This window comes from Wasmannia auropunctata, unplaced genomic scaffold (genome assembly GCF_000956235.1).
Source record: "Wasmannia auropunctata unplaced genomic scaffold, wasmannia.A_1.0 LD336053.1, whole genome shotgun sequence".
Taxonomy (NCBI): domain Eukaryota; kingdom Metazoa; phylum Arthropoda; class Insecta; order Hymenoptera; family Formicidae; genus Wasmannia; species Wasmannia auropunctata.
This window is the reverse complement of record NW_012026837.1, coordinates 5,005,295-5,023,015: the sequence shown is the minus strand read 5'-3', so window position 1 is coordinate 5,023,015 and position 17,721 is coordinate 5,005,295. Positions and strand designations below refer to the sequence as shown.

At 43.3% G+C, this 17,721-nt stretch overlaps 1 protein-coding gene and 1 long non-coding RNA gene across 2 annotated transcripts; one reads left to right on the top strand and one right to left on the bottom strand.

The window, feature by feature from the left end:
• Position 1: 1 nt before the first annotated feature.
• On the top strand, positions 2-9,641 carry LOC105451224. Its single transcript, XR_974567.1, has 3 exons — positions 2-136; positions 1,073-1,347; positions 9,431-9,641. It is a non-coding gene; the product is annotated as an uncharacterized LOC105451224 (long non-coding RNA).
• LOC105451225 (protein Wnt-11b-2-like) lies at positions 976-17,468 on the bottom strand. Its single transcript, XM_011691548.1, has 5 exons — positions 17,380-17,468; positions 9,841-10,082; positions 8,119-8,471; positions 7,270-7,541; positions 976-1,734 (listed from the first exon to the last, which is right to left on the bottom strand). Exons 1-5 carry the CDS (start codon positions 17,466-17,468, stop codon positions 1,560-1,562), a joined length of 1,131 nt encoding a protein of 376 aa, XP_011689850.1. The 3' UTR covers positions 976-1,559.
• Between the last annotated feature and the right edge of the window lie 253 nt (positions 17,469-17,721).

The window sequence follows — 17,721 nt, the reverse complement described above, 5'->3', positions numbered from 1 at the left end:
AATTGCGGAGATCCGCTCTTCGGTAGATTCTTGGAGTTGCGGTTAATTAGTCATGCCAATCAATCGGAATACACGCGAATGCAGATTGGATCAACGCGCGGTCACCGGCAAAGGAAAAAGGTATACGAAAACAGAGGTAATAGTTATGCAAATTATCGATATTGAAATGTTGTCGTTCCACTTGCGACACTTCGCGACCATCGCATTGCAGTAATCAACGTTAATGCATCAACTTGACTTTTCACGAATTAACAGATAAATGAGACTTTAAATAAATATACCGAATTCCAAAAGATTTGTACAATTAATGTTAATATTTATGCGAAAAATGAAGTCCTCGTAAAGAATCATATTGCTCTAATTGGAAGGTACATAATTTCGATTTCCGATTGAGAAAAAACGATACTGCTCGCTCTACGTCAAATAGGTTACATTGATCAGTTGCAAATTGTAAACATAAATCTCACACTTAGAGTAACTGCCCCTATTAATGTGCCCTGTACCTATTAGTGTGCTTTTACTGCTTTTATATTTAAATAAGTCATAAAAATAAACTGGTACAAATATATAAAGTATTTTTGTTATAAAGTTAATACTTTAACTTAATTTAAAAAAATACTTTGTCTATATATTTGTACCAGTTTATTTTTACTACTTATTTAAATATAAAAGCACACTAATAGGGACAGTTACCCTAGCATGCAGGAAATTTTTTCAAGGTATTATATATATATATATATCTGATCACCGTTTCCGGTGAAACGAATTCACGCGACGCGCCGCCTGCTCTCGCATCGATCTCGGCTGCTGAATTATTCATATAATCGAGAGCGCGTGAGTTTTCCAGTTTGGAAATTGCATCCTGCCGTACTTTTCGACACACGAACGTATGTCACATACATGTATATTATATATCAGTAGATATCGCGATTTTCGCGCCTCGAGGATCGGGGAAAAGGATGAGGTCGGCCGCAATTTCCAAGCAACGTGTATTTGCAGAATGTAAATGTATAGGTTACATCGAAATATCGAGCATTCTATGTACACTGCTCTGATCTACGTTTTCTTGTAGAATCGCGACGACGACGACGACGAGATGACGACGATGGCGACGCGGCGGCGAGATTTACATTTGAACCTCGCGAGTCAGAGGTCACCCGCGTGGCAGAGCTATAGGATCACGACAGGCGCGGTTTATTCGCCATCGTCCGCCACGATACACGCACAGCACATCGAATAAATAGCAAGTAGCACGGCATAAATAACACTTCTTCTACTACGGTACCGCCACGTGAAAGAGGGAGAGCGAGAGAGAGAGAGAGAGAGAGTCGTGTACACACATTCACGGTAAGTAAATTATCGCCTAAACAATTATATCGTCGGCCGATTGGGATTCGCGACTTTCGCGCGCGCGCATATCATGCGCAGAAATTAATTAATTTTGCGCTTAGCGTTTAAGTTTCCGAAGAATTTTCTTCCCCTTTCTCTTCGTCGACCGCGGATCGAGGAATCGGATCACCGATTCTCCGTTCGCCAGTTGTTCCCAGTCCACATTACTCTTAATTGCACTCGTACGTCTTCACGATCCGGCTGCACGTCTTGCATCTCACGTAGCAGCAGCTGATGTACTTGCAGTCGCATCTCTCGTAGACCTCCTCGGTCCTGGTCACGTGGCCGCGACCGCAGCAGAGGTACTCGCAGCTCTCGTAGCCGGAACTGCTGCCGTTGCATTGTCTGCAAGAGAATTTTTTTTCCGGCTCGTATAAATATCACGGTTGAGAAATATTAACTTCGGTAGCACTCTTTATTAGCCACATAAAAAAAAAAAAATGATTTGCTGAAATGTCTAAAAATTTAAAAGATACAAATTTGAAAATAATTTTGGAAATAGAAATAATTGTATGTAAAAATTCAAGTTGACGAGCAATTCTGCAAAAAGTTTTGACATTCCGGTCACTATTCTTTCTTACAGAAATTCAATACTAGAATATAGTGATCAATTACTTATTTTAAGTATTAAAAGCAAACAGTGCTTTTAATATTTAAAATAAGTAATTTTCAGTATTAAATTAGATTTTTGCAAAGGGCAGATCGAAAGACTTATATAATTATTTTGATAATCCAACAAAATTATTTTCAGATCTATATCCAATTAAATTTTTAAATACTTTAATAAGACTATTTTTTTCTGTGCGAGAATCCGATCATTTACATTTTGTTGTACTGATAGAAATCAGCGTATAGTGTGTGTCGCGGAAAAGAAAAAGATTTGAAAAGATTTTCACATCATAAGGATGAAATATTGTTCAAATAGATTTTCATGTATAATATTTTTCCCGCGGCAGTGTAACTACCTTTTTTTTTTATTGATACCATACATATCGTTTTACCTGATCGCGATTATACCGGATATTACGAACGGATTAGGTTTCATGTTCGCCGTAATTAGACACAGCCGACATCTCTCTCGTTTCTTTCGGGGATGAAATTAACGCGCGTAATTACTGCACTCGTAGGAGTGTTAATCATCTTCACGGTTATTCGTATATAGTGGTCTCTTAGAAATTAATGTACAACAATTCGCAGGAGGCGGCCGACTTCGTATTATCTCAATGGGGCCCCTCTCGTCGAGGCCTGATCCCTCCTCTCCGGTTACTTCGTTAAAAGCCCTCCTCGGACTCCCATTATTAATCGATTTGCATGACGCCCGCCTCTGACGCCGCGCCGTAAGGATGCCCCGCGCGCTTCGCGCGAGAACGAGAACTACCGCGTATATAGATTACGCGGCGGGGAAAAAGAAAAGGAATCCTCCTTCGGGAAGCGTTTACGCCGTGCGACACACGGAACACTTTGGTCGAGCACTTGGCGATGATAAACACTCGGCCACGCCCACTTTGTATAATTATACCCGGGCTTATAATTACTGGGTTTGTAAGCTGTAAACCGGCGAGACGAGTCGGTGGCGGCGGAGCCCAGAGGAACCTGACGCCATATATCAGCGCGCCGGCGAATGAAATATCGGCGTGTCCGAAACAAACGTCGGATTAGAGCTCACGATAATCGTTCCTCACGAAATTATCCGGATCCCGTTCGCGGTGTCGTCAGGGAGAGGGAGAAAGAAAGAGAGCGCGAGGAAAGCACGTATGTAACGTCGCGCGTCGCCGATAAATCTCGCCGCGGAATTGATAGCGACACGCGCGAGATCACGTCCGCGTCGAAAGAAACTAATATCCGGGCTAGATAGGCCGAGATACATTAATTAATCGAAGGAATAGAGAGTTGGCTTGTTCGTTAATGAACCGACGATCGTCGATCGCTCGTGAAGGACGAAGGACCGTCCGCGTTCAGGACGAAGGAGACGCTCTCGACTCTCATTAAGGAAAAGCTGTTTGTTTTGCGTTAGCCATAGCTGAGTTCAAATTTCTGCGATCAAATTTCAAGTGAAATGAAAGAAAAATGATACATATACACAAACACTGCACAAATTACTCTAAAATCATTTAGAGCTAAAGGGGATTTTATACTTTATTCGATTGACGCAAAAGTTCTGGCTCATCTGTCAAATAAGGTTTAAAATAAAATTACAGCAAAGTTAAAAGAAATTATCGCCAGCAGCATTGCTTTCCAATTTTTTTCCAAATATTTCTATTTATAGAAATTTTTGGATCATTTTTTAAAGAATTTTATATCTCTTTATTTAATAGGAAGAAGTTTAATAAAAAAGTGACAAACTTTTTGCACTGTTAAATCTATTGTGTTAAATTGAATCTTATTTAAGTCGCCACTGCTCCTACTTAATAAATAGTTATTTTTAACTAAAATAATATACTTACTTTTAAATAAAACAATAGAATTTAACCCAAATTTGGGTTAAATTTGAACTGTTTTAAATTATTTAACTCCACCGTTTTAGTAAAAAATAACTATTTATTAAGTAGGAGCAGTGGCGACTTAAATAAGGTTCAGTTTAACTATATGCTATACTATAGATTTATAACAATATGCAGTTCAATAATATGCAGTTTAACAATATGCGGTTCAGTTTAACTACTATAAATTTAACAATATGCATCAACCTAATACTACGTATTTTATCAAAATCGTATTCAATGTAAATCAGAGTCGGAATTTAACGTTAAATCTAAAGAGAGTATGGATTGTTTTAGATCACGCAGGGAATTATTGTAATTTATTTACATTCAATACGTAATCCGTGCGGGCATCTCCTCTTTCGTTTCTTACGATACGAGAGGCACGCGAACAATGAGCCTCCGGCGCGATTTATGAACCGAGCGAAACGAGACAAAAGATCCACCGGAACCGCCACGTACGGCCCGTCCGACACTTCCTGCGCCTTGTGGTCCCGGTTATCATCTCCGGAATGCCGTGGGTGATCTTAATTCACGCGGAGCCGAGGCGTGGCTAATCTGAGGACGATGGAGAGCCGTTTCTCCTTTTCGCCGCCGGAAAATCCGTGACGAATGCAATCACCGTGTACAAAAAGCCGCCCTTGTTGCCGCAGCGGATGCGGCTCGCGCCTTTCTTTGGCGCACACGATGAGTTAGTAAATATATATCCTGTATAACGAAATACGCGACCCAAACGATAGGATTTAATGTACGGTGTAATTTTTCATTTAGAAACATTTACGATCTTATACAGAATTGACAAACGTTGGAAATTACTAAGACAGAGATGCGGCAAATGACAATTCGACGCGAAGAGAAATTATCCATTTCGTATTCATAAAAAAATCTCGCGACAAAATCTCGCTCCTCGGGAGATCGTAAAGCGTTCCTGTTATAAAAGCGCTCTTCGAACGGTAGCGCTAACTCGCGAAATGGCATGTAACAAAAATTAGCGTTAACACCTCCCGGAGTCGGTAGTCTTGAGTGGCGGGGAAAAAAACGGCAACAAGACCGTGAATGGGTGCTGTCGGGTAACGGTATTCAGTCTGTCGAACATCGTAAAAAAACACGCGTGTTCATTCGATTTCCAGAACAGGTTCGGGACGGCCGTGCGTCGGGACGCGCCCCATCTCCGTGAGGCCTCCTCTCTCATTCTCGCCTCGAAGCAACGTAATTACCGGCGCGCTCACATAAATAAGTCTGGGCTATCTGGCTGTACGACGTGGCTAACCGAGATCGAAAGAATCGGGAAGAAATTCGTCGCGTGTGGCTAGGCATTACATCGCCTAGGAACGACAAGAGAGGGGCCGGGATAAGGAAATTTTATTAGCACCCGATACAGCCCGACCCCTCCGACTTAATACTATACAAGAAGAAGACCCATGAAAACGATCGTTTTACATCGTAATATTCTTTTCTTCTCTCTCTCTTTTTTTATTAGCAGCGGCCAAATCAGAGCCCGAAAAAATTATTAAATTAGGAATTGATGTTGATGTGATTGTTATTATTTAAAATCGTTTCTTTATAATTAAAGTAATTTTTTGTAGACAGATAAATTTTATGTGGCTCATATTTTATGAAAAACACAAGGAGCATTAACATAAAAGGAGAGACGAGTTTGCGTTTATACTGGAAGCAAAATTGCAGTAGCTATCGTAACTATTCGAGCCAGTTTTTCGTGGATCGTTAACGCCTATACGGAGGATTGCTAACGACTTTTGCAAAAAAGTGCAAGCTGTAAAATAATATATGGGGAATGTTTCGCGCCGGGAAAGATCTCTCCGCCGATATATACTGCCTCGAAATAACGATCGTCGCGAAACACTTCGATTACGACTGGGAGATGAGTATAAGCGGGCGAAAAAGGAAGTCGCGAGTCAGCGGTGTGACCTGGGCGTCTCGTAAAAGCCGCGGTTATGGCGGTGCTAATGGTTTTTCGTCGTACTTTTACATGCCCGTAATCGGGCTAGGGAAGGTGCGTGCAATAAAGTCGCACGGGCTTGCTGTTAGCCGACGCATTTTCGCGAAGCGAAATTACACGTTAATTCCGTAAGAAAAGCCGAACGAAGGCTAGAAGGTACATCGATCCTTGAAATAGTTGAAATCCATCTTTGGCGGCTCAGCCAAAATTAAGGATCAATTTTTGAAAATTATGATTAGATTTATTCTTCTTTGCCTTCGATATATCGCGAGGCGACAGAAAGGAGAGAATTTGCGTATTACGAGAGAAGTTAACGACCTATCGCGAGGATGACCACCGCGGTCGGGAGAGACGAAGGAGGTTCTGCAGCCCGCGGCTACCGAAAAAAGTAGTCGGCTGGTAGTCCCTTACATTCTGTCTTCCCCTTTACGTCCGCCCTTCGTACACTTTGCGAAGTCGCCATGCCGCTTTTCTGCCTGCCAAATTCCTCCTCGTTTTTTTTTCTCTTGAGAAACAAGAGAAGTCATGAGGGGGGGGGGCATTATCGCGCCATTATCACAAAGCTAAACTTCTGCTCTCCTTTCCGATATCGTTCGTTAAACTAAAAGACTATTCGAGTCTAGATATTTGAAGAAAGATCGTCTTCTGTGCTTTTGACTGAGGGAACCTCGTCACGAAACGTCCATACATCCGGTATACTTTCAACGGTGTAGTTAACGCGATAATCGGGCAGCGTGTTCGGGCGGCAAAAAATGGACTCGTCACGTTCCTCGCTCGTTGCTCCTTTCCGTTTAAATATGCACGGTACCGCACACGTTAAAATGCAATTCGAGCCTCTTTATGCGACACTTCGCTCGATATCGCGGTCATATCGAAACTGGAATTTATATTGTGCGCTTATATATGTATGTCGCGTGAGTTCGTAAACTAAAAGACAGTTTTTAACGAGTGAACGTTAAACCGATTTACGAGCTCTAACGAGTTTTATTCCGAAAACATGGTCGCTTTAAAGAGAATAACGTCTCCCCCTTTCCTGCTATTTCCTACTTTAATAAAGCTGGATAAAAAAAACTGCATCTCCTGAATACATAATGTCCAGCCACCTCGTAGTCGTTTTTAAATCATGTGTTTCATACATTTTTTTAAATTTAAATCTTCAAAGAGATATCGCCGCGTTGATAGAAGAGATACAAATGAAAAATTAGCATTTTTAAGATAATGAAAGGAAATTGATTTTCTATCAAGATTTTGGTCATTTATTATCTCAAAAATGTTAATTTTTTACTTGTGTCATTTTTCTATATCAGTGATTTTTCTATATCAGAGATATCTAAGCATTAGCTTTTCCTATTTCTGGCTCTTATATCCCGTATAATTATCTTTATAAGAGCGGAAGAGACCATATTTTACGCATCGCGTGGAAGTAAACGCGTCTCTGACCTGCCGATCGTGCCGAGGCTGCCCCTCTTCTTATCCGGTAGGCAGTAATCCGGACTTTTGGTGGTGTAGAGCAGATTATCGTGATGATACAGGGGCGGTAGTCTACCACCGGATCTCGGCCTCACTTCGGCCGCGGTGGCGTATCTGCGTAGCAAACGGCTTCCGGCGGCGGATGGTCCCGATGCACCCAGACCGCGCCAGCAGGTACGCACGCTGCAGGAACCCGACACCCCGTGGCACTTGCATTCCAAAGTCAGGGACTGCTCGACCGCCTGTAGTACGAAGCAGTTAATCGCAATTGCATCGTATTCCTTTGGAAAATCAAGCCTCAAGAACGCTAATAGATAATAGAATGGCTGGTTTCATTGTTTTACTTTGGCGAACTTGAAATAATTTTAAGTCGGGATTTTGGCAAAGTATAAAAGAATAAAACTAGCCAGGTTTCTATTATCTCTTGGCGTCCTTGACTCTTCTCAGTTTATCGATAGACCTTTAATTGTACCAGTAACTGAACATGTATCTGTACCGGAACACGTACACAAAAATTTATTTTTAAATGCTTTTTTTCATAATATTATAATTTAATTGTAATCTTCTTTAAATATTTTTACAATTAAATTTTGATACTATAATAAAAAAAAGCATTTGAGATTAATAAATTTTGTGTTCAGATATAGATACATTTTCAGTTACTGGTATACGTTTACTTTACATAAATAATGAGAAATTATTTTACGATAAAAAAAGTAACTATACGAAAACAATTAAATAACTAAAATTCGAACCACTTGTATACGTTTAACGCTCTTCTTATCGATCGCGGCATATCGTATTATCGCGAACACTCACCCTCCGACCCGCCCTGTTGTTGTGCATATTGACCGCGTGCATGAACTTGGCGGTCCCGCCGGTACCGGGCGGCGTTGCGCCCTGGAGGAACCGCTTCGCCATCCTCGAGGCGGACCTCACGTCGTCCCCGCAGCCGCCCCACTTGAAGGAGTTCCTCGCGGACAGCGTGTCGAAGGAGACGGGCATGGTGGTGAAGGATGAGGGCGAGATAAGCGCGGACGGCGAGGGTGGCTCTCTTCGCGGTGGAGTCGCGCACGAACAGGCCGCCAGGCTCCCCAGGGCGCACCCTCGCGCGAGCCGCCAGACCGCGGCAGCGGCTGACATCGCGTAGACGAAGGCCTGCTCTCTCGTTCCTGAACGATAAACGCACGCTCATTGAAACGCGGAAACAGAAACGCACGTTGTGAAAGTTCCTACTGCTTAAATCGATACTTGAGAAAGTAAAACCATTAGCACCAAAACGCATTCAACTAAAAATATCTTCACACATTATATATTTATTAATAGAAGTAATTCTTTTTAAAGTTACTTTTGCGATCATCATTAACAATTTTTATTTAAATCAAGCCGCAATTAAAAACTGTCAAGTATATCATACTAATTATATAATAATTATTACATAATAATACCTTCAAATTTCAATTTTCATCCGAATCAATTTTAATTCCAATTTAATTTAATAATTATACACAGATTACGTTTAATATGTATTATGACAATGTCAAATGAGATTTCGTCGTGACGTTCTTGAATTGACGACCGCGCAGAGACCTTTCTTCCTTCGTCGATCGAGATGATTGAGGAAAAGCTGATTATCGTACTCTCGAGAGCGGAAAATATAAAGCGGCGAACGTTACGTTCCGCGGTCCGCATGATGTATATCTCTCATTGGCGCTTCTCGGTTTTCTCATTAACGGAGGATATCTCGATCTCTCGGGCGCACTTTTATTTACAATATAATCATCGTGAAACGCGAGCGATTAATCCAGCGGAGAGGCCGGTCGCGAAAGAGGGAGGATGAAGACCCGTGGGGAGCTACGGGTTTGTTAATGATCGCTAATTGAGGCGCGCCTCGGTCTTCCTATTTACGTCGGGATTCCTCAAAGGATATTCGATACGTTTTCCATCGGTGCCTTCATCGACCTTCGCATCCCTCCGTCGCGCAACATCACCGATTATAAATCTATTACGAGCAAAGTCAACGTACTTTCTTATTTGAATTGAACTGAATTTCCAATCAGTCGTATACATAGTTCTAAAAATGCAAATATTTAGGAGAAAAAATCTAACGTCGCGTTTTCTTTCTTGTTAGCTTCCTTCGCGACGCAGAGTCTTCAATACCTCTCGAGACATGGAATAAATTTTTGCAATCACTCTCTGCAAGAATTATTGAACGTTTTATGTCATTTTCAACTTTGTCAAGAAGTTAACACACTGATTGTGGCAGAATCTTTTAAAACGCTTGTAAAAGATATGTAATGCCAAAAGAAAATGCTGTCTAATAAAAAATTGTATGTAAATAAGGTAGACCATAATGTGAAGTAAAAAAAATACACTATTCAATACGCTACTCATAATATTATTTAATCACATTATATTATATTTCATCATTATAAATTTATGATAACGAAAATTAACTGAAGCATTCACGGGGTACAAAATTTACTGAGCAGATAATAACGTATTAAAAGGTTTTCGGATAATGTGGTTTTGCAAACAAACCTGTGAGCAATTCGGGCGTATAGTCGGGTGCGCGCTCGATGCTGCTACAATTCCATCTGCGATGTCGAAAGGCCTGCTGGCACACCGTCGACGTATCCTTAGCGGCTTGCACCAAAGCGGGCATCACGTCCGGTGCAGCCCTGCATGCCCTCGCCTGCTTCCTCTCCAGCAGACCCGCGCCCTTCGCGCTGGTGCACGCCTCCCTGGTCCACGTATGCGTGTCGCCGGTACGACCAAGGCCGCTAAACACAACGACGTTCTCCGTCTAAATACGTAACTACGCATTTTTTTAGCTTATCGCTTGTCAAAAACTTTACTATTAAGGAAAAGTTAAACGTATTCGAGGCTACATCCATTAGAAAATCTGTTGTTGAACAATTAAAACTGAAGTTAAGTTCAGACTCTTATCGAAGAAACATTTATTCGATAAAATAAAGTAAATATGAAATTTGTGTCGTATAATATATACTATAAATTAAAAATTGTATTTTGTACGTTTGTGAAAATTCGTCGGCAAATGGTCGTATAAGATGAAAGCTTTTAGAACGAATGGTTTCGTTTCTTCCCCGCCTTCAACACTCCGAAGCATGCGACCGTGGAATTCGGGGTGGCACAAAACTCGGTATGTACAACTCTGTCGGACGATCGCATCGCGCGGGGCCGAAGGGCCGACACAGCCGTGAGCGATCCCACCTCTTTCGGTAGACGATTCCGGGCGCGGAGCCCCGCGCCGTGCCGTAAATCAGGGGGTGAATTTCGAAAATTATAGGGCGCGAGGCTGAAAAGGGCTGGCGTTTAAGTGCCGCGGGTTGAATACCTAGCGCGGCTGGAAACTCGGGCTCGGCAACGCGCGCGCGCGCGCGCGCGCTCGCGCACGCTGGGGATAATAATTACGGACACCTGAAAGTCGAAATGACCCGTGCACGCGGCCCCGCACCGCGTCTAGACGTAACAACCCTGGGAATGGCCGGATCGCCAACCCCGTGTCACGGAGCCTACCCTCGGAATTACCCTATCAAAAGCCCGCGGTTCTCTAATTCGTTATTATACCCGTCGTCGCCGCCGCCGCCGCCGCGCGCCGCCTCGCAGCAAGCTCGTGCGTTTCCCCTCCCGATGACATTTCGGGGCTCGCGTTACGACCCCCGACCCCCGGGGAATCTAATTTCCGCGTAAACGCTCGCGAGCGTTCACTCGCGCGTTGCTTTACGACCCATTGTGAAATCGCGATGCCTTGCGCAAGACCCGCAGCGTTGTAGCGGTTTGTGGACCCTTCCGGGGCCTCTATCGGCTTTTATCTTTCTCCGTTTTATCTTTATCAGATCTCCGTTCTTACATTAATTGAAAATTTTGCGTTTAGATTATTTTTACATCTCGATGATATCCTTATGTCCTGTCCCGTATACATTTGATTTAATATTATAAAAACACTAAGTTCTTCTGGAATAAATATTTTCGTGACGAAAATGAGCCAAAGTAAAAATAATATCTCGAGAGAGAGAGAGAGAAAAAAAGGGAAAAATACATTCTGCTGGGATGGCAGTAAAAGATTACGTCTCTTTACGAGGGTAACGCGCGCGCATTCTTCTTCGCACGCACGGCTCATTAAGCCGCACGCATGAGGGGCGGCAAAGCTTCGCAAGTTCTCTCGGGCTTCGCCCCGCGAAAAGGAGAAACGAGAAGGTGGAAACCCCGTTTTACCCCGAGCGCGGATCTAAGAATTTCCACGACGTTCTTTACGAGCCATAAATATATCCGATCCAAATTATCAGCTCATTAAAGGGCTGCAGTTCGCGATGATTACTTCGGCGATCCGGCATCGACTAACGAGGTACCTCGGAGCTCCGCGCATATAATTCGCTGACAAAATAATAAATGTAGCGTGCTGCGCGTTTCGTACCGCGAGGGTCGATTATCGGCTTGATATCTTAATTGACCGCCCGAATGCAAAATAGAAATTAAATCGAGCCGCCTCAAGTATAAATCCGACCACCAACGTCGGTGATCCTAACTTTATTTTTTTTTCCTCCCCCCCTCGGCAATATTAAGCGCTAGTGAAAGGCAAAGTATTCATTCTTCAGCGTCGTGCTTATCTTTCCTGAGAGCGAATAAGTATGTATCACTTTGAGAGCAGATTTTGCTTTCACTGTAATAGTTAAGTAATAATTCTAATGGGATTCTAATAATAAGCGACAGGTTGAGAGATAGCATTCACTTGTCGAAAATTAGAAAGCGTAACGCGGAGCGTTTTCGTCGCGTTAGATCCCAATTATGATTTTATAGACACGCTTACAGGCGTTTCAAGGCGTCATAAAGAACGGAAACTCATTTTGAGAATTGCGTTAAGAAAATAAGGTAGGGTTCTGTTTAGTATTTAAAGTAACTGTCGACTCTTCAACCTCAATTATCACACCCTTGAGCAAATTGTATCTTTGCCGCGGGCAATTTCGAGGCATAACAAGGTAGATCGTTCAGCACCCGGAAAGACAAGTCGCGACCGCGAGGTACAATATTTAATGGGCAATCGGCGGGTACTTTGCAAGCGGACAGGATCCCCAGTGGAACGCACGACAGGCCACTTATGTGGCTAGATACGATTTTAAGCTGCGTTATGCATTTACTCGGCCCGCAGCTTCGCGCTGCGAAATAATTTACGAGCCGCTCTCTCAAGACGAATGCACGACTATTTGCTATCGCGCCGTCAGATAATTAATTATCAGCGACAGCGCGTAGAGCGTCAGGCCCGATCGCGATGCCCGAAGCGACATCGCGGTTTACGCGGTTCAATTAATTTCTAAGATTTTACCGGGTAAATGTACGTTGACTAACGTTATTGTGAATATTATTAATAAAAGTTTGTTAGCGACGAAGGATTTGATTGGCACATGTATTATTGGAAGATTTAATCGGCTACTGTAGGAATAAGATTTCGCGATGCTAGATTAGTCGTTCGGCTGATCAAGTAGGATGATAATAATGCACGATAAGCACCGTGAGTAAGACATGCATAATTCATCTATACAATGAGATAAATATCTCGGGGTAATGAAGTGGGGCTCGTTACAAAGATCTATCGAGATCTCATAGGAATGTAAAATGTGCCAGTGCAGTGGAAGCGGGCAAAGTGATTTACGGAGTGCCTCGCTACGTGATATAATTGCCCATTGTAACGCAGCTAATAATTTACGAAATACAATGAGTGTATACCGCGCGGACGGCTCACGGTTAGCTCGTCCCTCGCCGCTTCGCGATCGCATTGTTCAATCGCTATCTTCGTCATGGGCAACACTCTAACAGTTTCCTTCTTGCTCTCCTCGAATGCAGTATCCACTCCGATGGATATTTGTCGAAATTGCGAATCTCTCTCGTTTTACTTTGCGATATCGAAACGATATTACTGCAAATTCAAAGTGTGTGTAAAAAGTGCCTCATTTGTATAAAAATTACACATTTAAATGTATAAATTTATATTTTTATGCAGTATAGTGTGTTTATTTTTACACGAATGAACGACTTTTTACACATTTGAATTTGCAGTATTCCACGACGAAACGATATTCGCCCTCTTTCGCAAAAACTTGATCGTGGAAAAAAAGAGCATATCTCTTTTTAAGTCAAAGCATATCGCGTCCGTATATGTATACAGCCTACGAAATAATTCCTTCGATAAAGTAAAACGCGAGTCGTATACTCTTGTAACGTAAAGCGAGTGAGATACGAGACGACCTCCAATTCCGATTCTCCATTCCGCGGTCTTCAGACAGTCGCTACCGTCCAGAAAAATAATGACGTTTTTTTTTATCATTTTACAATTCGATATCCACATACCGTTGACTGTTTAACTTTACGTATTTCCTGCACGAGGAACGTGGCTCCCGCGACAGAGGGAGGTTCACGGACGTTCTTATGGCGGGACATTCTTATGAAAATGCACGGCGTTGAAGAAAAGAAAAAAAAAACAGGAAAGGTCGCGACGCGCGTTTCGAAACGGTCCATCGACCGGCTGCGCTTTCGAAATTCGTTTTGACTGGTGGAATCGTAAAGCGCAGTTTTTACGAGACCGATAATAGGCGGGCGCCTACGAGTTCTCTCCCGTTCGGAGGAGGCTGAAAGAGACGCTGTGCAAACGCGTATCCGGGATGATGAGAAAGGACGTGAAACCGGCTACTCTGAATCCACGAGCGCTCGACACACAATAGATCCCTATTTGCGCGCGTTAATTTTATTGACGTTAATTATTGACTACTACTCTACATTAATTCGCTCTCATTAAAATCGTATTTCTCACAAAAGCTGAACATTCCCTTATAGAAATTTAATATTGGAAGGTAATCATTAATTGTTTATTTTGCGTATTAAAAGGCATTGCAACAACAAATGCTTTCAATGCTCAAAATATATAATTTCCAGTATTAAATGAAATTTTTGTAAAAACTGATAATCTCCTTATCTCAATCGAAAAGGTATCGTAACATTCGACACATCACAATCTTTTTTTGTAACTAACGAATCAAACGTATTCCAATACTTTTTGCAATACTTTACTCCTAATAAATCACGCAGCGGCGTCGCGCTTCATTGATTGAGCCGGCCCGTTTCGCAATTAGTGTCAATTTGTTTGTAATCTCTGTGACGTTGGTGTCCCGAATGACAAATTAACGAGACGCGCGCGGGTTAAGATCTCGTCGCGTGGGACGCGCGCGCGAGAGTTTCCACCGCGTTGATACAATCCACAGCCGCGTTGCCCCGACTCGCGTTCTCCCGCATTAAGAATGCGTGATTTACGAGCGATGCATTGTAGAGATTCGCGCTTCGTCAAGAATGATCTTATAAATAGCGACTCGCGTGTGTGATTCAGCGCGACCCTGCGGGCGCTCTGTGGCGAGGGCTGCGCGTAAATTATTATAAATCGATCCTTGGCCTCGATCCTGCCCGGAGAGATATCCTCGCTCGTGATCCGCGCTGAAAGAGCCCGCGCGGATCGCTCTCCGCGAGAGAGAATGCTATCCGTGACGTCGTCTCGAAGCCATGAGCAACGATCTTCGATCTTTCGAGATGATGATTAATGGACCCGTAAGACGGCCGTCCCGAGTAGATCGCTATTTTTTTCTTTTAATCGCGAGATGATTAGAGAATATCCGTATCGGCGATACGTGTATATACTGCGTGTACGTGCTTCGGAATGCAAAAACGACAATCTTTGTGAGGAAACTCTTTGCCGTTTGTCTTTATCTGTACATCTCCGAGAGAGACTTCATTCGTTCAAGCCTTCCTAGTTTTCAGCCTGAAAAACTGTTGCCGTCGCTGTTTTCGAGATACGCGTCGTTTCTCTTCGTTTAAAGCTCCGCCGCTTTCAGAGACGTCCTGGCGGCGCTCCTTAATGCAGAAAGATCATCGTCCAACACTCGCGCCGGACACTCCCTAAAGATAACGAGATCGATGGCCGCTCAACCCACAAAGGAAAAGCGTCCGAGAGATTTCGGATCGCCGTTCGAAAATTATCCGTCAACGTCGCCCGCAATAATTATAAACAGGAGAAACTCGCGAGGAAGGAGGCCTCGCTTCTCTGGGGCGAGTTCTTGGAAAGCGTCGTTTATAAATCACGATTCCGTGGGCAACCCCTAATCTTCCACCCCCCCCCCCTCTCGGCCATCCTCGTGCCACTCCCCGATCATCTTCCTTCCCGTACTGCACCCTCCTCCCACCCCCTATATATAGCGCCGTATTCCCCCGTATTTTGGTTTTGCACGCAAAACCACCATCACTCCGCCATTCATCATCCAACGCCGCTCAACCTTCTCTCTGTTTCCGCTTTTCCCACCGCCACCCCCCACCTCCCCTTTCGTCGGGGTGGTCCTCACCTCGCGCCCTCCTTCTCGGCCGATGCCGATGAAACTCCCTTACGAATCGCCACGACAATTTAACGCGTATCCAGAGACCCCGAGGAACCCTCTCTCCCCTCGCGGGGAAGAGAGTCAACCGACACAACCGACCGGCACATGCCTCGAATGTTAACGAGACGTCTTCCGTGCGCAGCTCCAGATGAGAGGAGGAACGATTTCCGGCGCAGGCATGATTGATAGAAATTGCGGAGTGATGAGAAAACAACTTGCAGAACTGTCCTAAGCGCGGAATGAAGAAATGAAGAGAAGACAAATAACGATGTCTCTAGCAAGACAATAATAAGTCTTCTCACCCGTTATTTATTTTATAATTATTTTTATTTTTTATTTATTTTATCGAACTTTTATATATATGCGTGTGCAATTATTCCGCGATTAACAACAACTAAATCTAGAGGTTAATAGCAAGTCCATCGAAGTTTCCCCGTAATTTGAAGTGAGGTGGTAACAATTAAAACATTTATATATTCTCTTCATGGGAAAAAAGGCTCGCTGATAAATTCGTTTTAAAAAAAATGTCATTTCTGCTTTAAGAAAAAAATTACAAAAAAAAGCCGGTACTTCTATCGCTGATAATTAAAAAGACTGGCTGGTCTGAAAAATAAGAAGCGTTGCGATAAATTGGCCGCACGAGGCGAGGCATCTCTAAAACCAGCGCTGTATAGTAGTAATCATCCGCTTTTCATCTGCGAAACGTATTGGTCGGGATAACGAACGCGAAGCATCGCCGTCTATTTATGCAGCCCATAAAGCAGCACCAACGATATCTTTATTCCTCGAGAGTACGAAATTTATGTCGACCACGAATCGCCCTCCTTAAATTTCGCCCCGATATCCAAGGAAGGAAAATAATGATCGAGATCGAGAGAATCGGGTGGCTACATCTCCACCTCGCACGCGCTTTCGAGCGTTTCTCTCAGCCGCTAATCTATTTGTTTCTCATTAACGGACCAACATTAATCTTCGAACTCGTTTCTGGAGCCACCGCGAGCGAACGTGAGAGCGCAAACGGGACTCGTCATCACGAGGGTTCACAGGAGGACCTCTCGGATGTCTCTATACTTTTGGCCGAATGATTGAAGATTGCCCACAAGCTATATATTTTAGTGGCTCGCCACTATAATTACGCAAATCCAGCATTCACTTTTTCGACTTTATTTCTTCTCAAATGAAAGAAGTTATAAATATTTTTACAATCTTCTTAATGTGTATTTTTTAATTTATATGTTTATCAATAAGAAAAATAAGATTATCCAGGTGCAATCTTAAATATTCAAAATCTTGACTTCACTGTAACAGAAGAGATTAAGTCGCGATAAATGAAAATGGCGGACGTGAACGGAAATCTGGACTTGAAGTGAGCGTCTGACGGCGCCAGTGCGACTGCTCTTTTCGTTAAAAAAAAAATTGATTAGAGTTTTTCTTACGCGAATAAGACGAGTTTCCCCCGTTTCTGTCTCGCTAAATCCGATTGACATTTCGGAGCTCGCGAATGTCGAGAGACGCGTGGCACGATGTCGGTAGATTCTCTCGCGATTCCATCTTTATCGTACGAAGAGCGTAACGCGCGCGTAATGCCAAAAGGTATAATACAGGAAGAACTGAATAATATTCGCAAAAGTGAATTCAAGGTACTCACAGCCATTTTATACATCTGCCATCTTGGACCAGCAGCAACACGAGCAGCAGTAGCCAGACCTTAGCATCGCTTCGCTTCTTTATCCGCATCTTTCTTCGTTTCGCATTTCTAAAAGTCTGACATCGTCGCCCTCGGTGTCCCGTGAATATTCGCGAAGACGAATTTTCCGTGTGTCCGCGCTTTCAAACACCGCCGACCATCCCTCGATGCGACGTCACTCGCTTCGCGAAGATTCGAGACCTCTTCATCGCGTCCATCGTTCTACGTGTAGCTCCGCGCGAAGCGGAACTGTTAAAAAGCCGCGATATATTTTCCCTGTCCCGATGAGGAAGAAGCGACACT